This window comes from Notolepis coatsorum (assembly GCF_963971535.1).
Source record: "Notolepis coatsorum genome assembly, chromosome: 5".
Lineage (NCBI taxonomy): Eukaryota > Metazoa > Chordata > Actinopteri > Aulopiformes > Paralepididae > Notolepis > Notolepis coatsorum.
In genome coordinates this window covers 163425112-163431111 of record NC_140169.1, presented here as the reverse complement: position 1 = coordinate 163431111, position 6000 = coordinate 163425112, and the positions used below count along the sequence as shown (strand labels likewise).

At 43.3% G+C, this 6000-nt stretch overlaps 1 protein-coding gene across 1 annotated transcript in view; it reads right to left on the bottom strand.

Moving 5' to 3' along the window:
- The window catches only part of lrp2a (low density lipoprotein receptor-related protein 2a), a gene marked incomplete at its 5' end in the record, with an annotated part of 335411 nt that overhangs the window by 137965 nt on the left and 191446 nt on the right, over positions 1–6000 (bottom strand). The window contains 2 exon segments of the mRNA XM_084314359.1: positions 1319–1444; positions 3031–3273. Of these exon segments, the coding sequence (XP_084170485.1) occupies positions 1319–1444; positions 3031–3273 (369 nt within the window).

The following is a 6000-nucleotide window of genomic DNA, read 5'->3' as shown; positions in this document are numbered from 1 at the left end:
TAATGGAGGAGAGACCCGTGTTTAGAATATTTTTTCTTTTGAATGAAGTTTTATCTCTTTATTCTCAAATGCATTAATGTGACGTCAACGGCTCATTCAATTTCTCAAATCCGTCAAACAGCGCATCTCATCAGACATTTTAATCCCAGTTACAATATCACACAAAATCCACAATCCCCGCATAGACACTTATTAAAATAACCACATGCAGCGTGTATCGCGACTCCGAGCGCCGTATATGACGTGCATTATTTTATTTAGGACAAAGTAAATCTATAGGCTCAATATGATTTATTATCAGCATTTAGTTCTATTATTATACATTTCAAAAGCCCCCTCTAGGAAAACGAAGCACAGAAACGTAATTCAGAATGGTATAATGCAGATCCTAGACTGTGAGAATCATTTCAGGAAGCGAGCTGTCATTTCTTTGAGGGGGCGTGGCCATGGTTCATCCGGCTAACTGAAGTTAACCCTGCTCCCGACCAGGCTCAAACTTTTTGATCTGTTGTCATGGTGATTTAGACAATCGAGCTTCGGGGAATGGGAAGGTCCGGCTTAAGTCAGGCTTGACCGAAAATTATCCGGCTAACTCAGTTATCCAGGTACGGGGAACGGGGCCCAGGGTTCCCACAGACGTTGCAAAATGAAATTCGAACATCAACGTTATGAATGAAGCTTCGAGCTATTCGGTACAGCCCTAGTAAAAACATTAACAGGGCATCTCCAGGTTTCAACAAGTTAAATTTAAGATCTTTTTAAGACATTCTTAATACCACTTAGAGCAAATGTAATACCAATTTCTTTCTACTAGCCAAAAAAACAGCAACACATAGTGTCACTGAACTGGCGGCTGCACTTGCGCACCAATTTAAACAGGGTTCCCACAGACATTGCAAAATTTAATTCAAGGACCTTCAAGTACTTTTCCAAACAGTCATTTTAAAAGGGCATTTAAAAAGATACAATTCACGTTTAAATGCTGTTTTCTATAGGAAAAAATCAATCGGATCGAATATGTATGGCTTAAAACCAATTTCCGACAATTAGTTACACTTGAAATAAAGAAAATTCTATTCAAAACCTTCAATGTGAATGGTTGATTTGAATTTCAAGGACTTTTTAAGCACCTTGTTAAAAATAATTGGCTGTTTTCGAGGAATTCCAGGCCTTGACTTTTTTTGGTAAAAAAGCAAGCACTTTAAGCACTTCAAGGACCTTGTGCGAACCCTGTCACTGGCTTCCCAACCGACCCGGGAAGGTTTGTCAGTGAGATTTCACATTTTACATTTTACATTTTTACACATGTTGGACTCACCGCAGTGTGTGGGGCTCTCATCACTCATGTCCCCGCAGTCGTTGTCTCCGTCACACAGGTAGGAGCGAGGGATGCAGATGTTGGTGGACTCACACTTGGTGTGCTCTGGCTGGCAGGTTCGATTCGCTGAGAGCACGGATAAGCAGATTGCATTGTAAATCGTAAATACTGGCATGGGGGACATGGTAAATGGACTGCATTTCCTATAGCGCTTCTATCCAAAGCACTTTACAACTTCTGCCTCACATTCACCCGTTCACTCACACATTCACACACCGACGGCGGAGGCGACCTGGCGCCAACCTGCTCATCGGGAGCAGTTACGGGTTAATAAGTGTCTTGCTCAAGGACACTTTGACACGCTGCCTGTGTGAACCTTTCCGATTCCCAGACGACCACTCTACCTCCCGAGCCACTGTCTCTCTGGATTGGATAAAGCGAGGGTCAACGGTCACAGAACAATTTCACCCCACTGAGGATTTCCTGTTTTTATTGCTCTATCTTGAAAGGTTGCAAATGTATCCAGGTGGACAGACAAACACATACACACATACACACATAACATACATACATACATACATACATACATACATACATACATACATACATACATACATACATACATACATACATACATACATACATACATACATACATACATACATACATACATACATACATACATTCATACAAACAAACAAACAAACAAACAAACAAACAAACAAACAAACAAACAAACAATAAACACTTCAGTGAAGCGACATTGGCATCGGGACATGGTAAATGGACCGCAGTTATATAGCACTTTTATCCAAAACGCTTTACAGCGTATACCTCGCATTTCACTCACACTACATTCACACACCGACAGCGAAAATGGCGTGTATCTTTTCCGCAACGGAATTCGGTTTCCGGGTTCCTCTGATTGGCCACTGACCCCACGTGACCCTACCCTATTACACGCCCCCTTATCGAAGCGCGTTATGCGACGCTCTACAGCTCTTTCGCTGACTTCCTGACTTCCTCGCAGAACAGCTGTTTCCGTATTTATAATATTGGAAACGCCGCGCTGTGAAGCACCTCTGTATTAAATGCCGACAGCACCTCTGTATTAAATGCCGACAGCACCTCTGTATTAAATGCCGACTCATCAATCAATCAATAACAACATTAACGATAACGTTAACGTTAGCATTAGGCTAACGCCAAGCTGTAATGTTACCAGTCTGTCTATCTGCTAACGTTAGAATTAGGTAATAACCGGTTCAAAATGGATGGTGATTACCTCACGTTGTGTCTATTCTGCTAGCATTAACGTTACTAGTACAAACAATCAAACCAAAACATTGACATCTAACTTATCTTTAGATATTTACTCAACCTCTAATGTCTAACTATGAATGAACACAACACTCTAACTTAACATCTTTAGCTAATAAAGTACTCAACCTCTACTGTCTTTAACTATGAACAAACACAACACTCTTCGGAAACAGCTGTTCTGCGAGGAAGTCAGGAAGTCAGCGAAAGAGCTGTAGAGCGTCGCATAACGCGCATCGATAAGGGGCGTGCGTAATATGGTAGGGTCACGTGGGGTCAGTGGCCAATCAGAGGAACCCGGAAACCGAATTCCGTTGCGGAAAAGAAACACGCTTCCAGATGACCAGACGAGCGCTCCGCCCTCCCGTGGCGCGCGTCGTCGCGAGACTTACGGCAGTTCTGCTCGTCCGAGGTGCCGTTGTCGTAGCAGTTGTTGATGCCGTTGCAGACGTGGTCCCGGGCGACGCAGCGGCCGTTGTTGCAGGTGAACTCGGTGTCGGGGTCGCAGGGCCGGAAGCGGCAGCGCGCCTCGTCGCTGTTGTCCCCGCAGTCGTCGTAGTGGTCGCAGCGGTAGTGGTAGGGGACGCAGCGGCCGTTCCCGCAGGTGAACACCGTGGGCTCGCAGGTGTGGAAGGCTGCCGAGCGGGGAAATAGAATAGAATAGATAGAATAGAATAGAAATACTTAAACTTTTAGAGCGCCACAAGCTTTCCCCATCTCTACTCTAGCGATGTATACTCTTTTGGAGGTCAGTGGTTGGCTAGATAACCCAACTATACTCGGGTATGGCCACCAAAGAGTTAATCATGCCGAGGGAAATTTGGCACTACAAATCGCTCACAGTAAACATTTAGGTAGTAGGCAAAACCTAATCACGAATAAGAATAACAAAAAAATTGCCTAAGAATAAAGAATAAAATAAAATAGAATACGGTCCGGGATTCACATTTCCTATGTAATGTATGTACATTCTTAATATATAAATATACAGTAAACATACAGAGATCTACATTAAGTGTACTGTAAGTGTAATATTGACAATGTTGTTTTAAAAGTAAGAGTCCAGGAAGATGGTAACTGTCACCCCGTGCTCAGTGATGCAGTGAGGCACAGTGATGCGTTGTGAAGTCTGATGGCTGTCGGAATGAAGGACTTCCTGTGCCGTTCAGTGCTACATTTTGGGAGTGTTAGTCTAGCACTGAACATGCTCCTCCTGTCAAGCCAAGTCTGTGTGTATAGTGGTAACAAGAGCAACAGTCAGAGGTCTGGCTAGTAGAGAGTGTGGGGGTACGGGGAAACTTTTTAGGGGTTTGAGCTCGAAGCCCCCGAAGTTATGAAAGATCATAACTCCTACGCAGTGAGTCTGACACACACACGACTCGGTAGAGACATCCATCTGTTGTCACTCTACAGATTTGCCTCAAGGACCCATAAAGTCGGTAGGGCTGACCTCGATTAGTCGAATAGTCGACTACTAATCGATTGAAAGGAGCCGTAGTCAACCTCTTAGTCGAATGCAGAGGACAATTCAGACAATTCAGTCGACTTCTTCAGACATTAAGCAGCCCCCCCCCCAAGACCCCCCCCCCCCCAAAAAGTAAAAAAAATAAAATTATATTATAATTATATTAATATATATTATTCAAAATTACTTAGTGAGAGTGGAGGGACTGAGAGACCCATGTTACTGACCAGACACTCTATATCAGTGATGGCTGTTTACTGCAGAGTGGAGGGACTGGGAGACCCATGTTACTGACCAGACATTCTATATCAGTGATGGCTGTTTACTGCAGAGTGGAGGGACTGGGAGACCCATGTTACTGACCAGACACTCTATATCAGTGATGGCTGTTTACTGCAGAGTGGAGGGACTGGGAGACCCATGTTACTGACCAGACACTCTATATCAGTGATGGCTGTTTACTGCAGAGCGGAGGGACTGGGAGACCCATGTTACTGACCAGACACTCTATATCAGTGATGGCTGTTTACTGCAGAGTGGAGGGACTGGGTACCTACCTGGGTTCCATCCTAGAGGCAAATCTTTCCTGTGACAAAATGGCATCCAATGTAATAAAAAAAGTCAACCAACGAACTAGATTCTTGTAACGGATCTCCTCTCTGGTAAACAAGAATACCCTGAAGACTCTGGCAGGAGCACTCATTCAAGGGTACTATGACTATGCGTGCACCTCATGGTACCAAAGCACCTCAAAGGCGCTTAAAACAAAATTACAAACATCACAAAACAAACTGGTCAGACTACTACTTGACCTGAACCCCAGAACCCACCTCACCCCTGCCCACTTTGACAACCTAGGATGGCTTAGAGTAGACGACAGAGTACAGCAACTTGCAATGGGCCTGGTCTACAAGATACACTATACGACCGGGGTGCCCATGTACATGTCAAAATACTTCCCAAAGGTCAGTGAATACCACAACCACTACACCAGAGGAAGCTCAACAAATCATGTTAAACCCAGATTCGGCTCAAACAAGGGACTAAACACGTTTCGCAATTATGCCACAACAATGTGGAATGCCCTACCCAAAGCTGTAAAGGAATGTGAATCCCTGCCCACATTCAAAACCGCTCTTAAAGAGCACCTACGGGAGGCTGCAATTCGAAACTGGCCACCGTAAATGCCCAAAACCCCCACCACCTCCTAATAGACAGTCTCCTCCCCACCGCATGTATATATTCCCTCCCCGCCGTATGTATATTTCTCTCCCACCCACCCACCCCCTCCTAATGTACAGTCCCCTCCCCATCATATGTATATACTCTGTCAGGATCTAGGGGTAACAGTACTGTATATTTGAATACCGTTTATGTCACAAATGTATCAGTACTAAATACCTATATGTCCCTATGCCATAAATGTCATGTATGTTGTGTATGTCATAAATGTCTATATGAATTGAAAATGGGGGACCCTGATGGAAACAAGACAAACGTCTTTCTCAGGTCTGCATCCCCTTAACAATTGTATGTATTGAGCCGTACTGTATTGTACCCATTCTGCAATCTGTTAAATAAAGTTTTCATTCATTCATTCATTCATTCATTCATTCATTCATTCATTCATTCATTCATTCATTCATTCATTCATTCATTCATTCATTCATTCATTCATTCATTCATTCATTCATTCATTCATCATGTTACTGACCAGACACTCTATATCAGTGATGACCGTCAGAATGTAGAGCTATTCTTTTTACATAGAAAAAATACCACTTACAACATATTTAATGTGCCTCCTTTTCTAAATAATATAATACAAAACACACCAGGTAGCAAAACACAATGAAAATACAAAACACACCAGGCAGCAAAACACGATGAAAATACC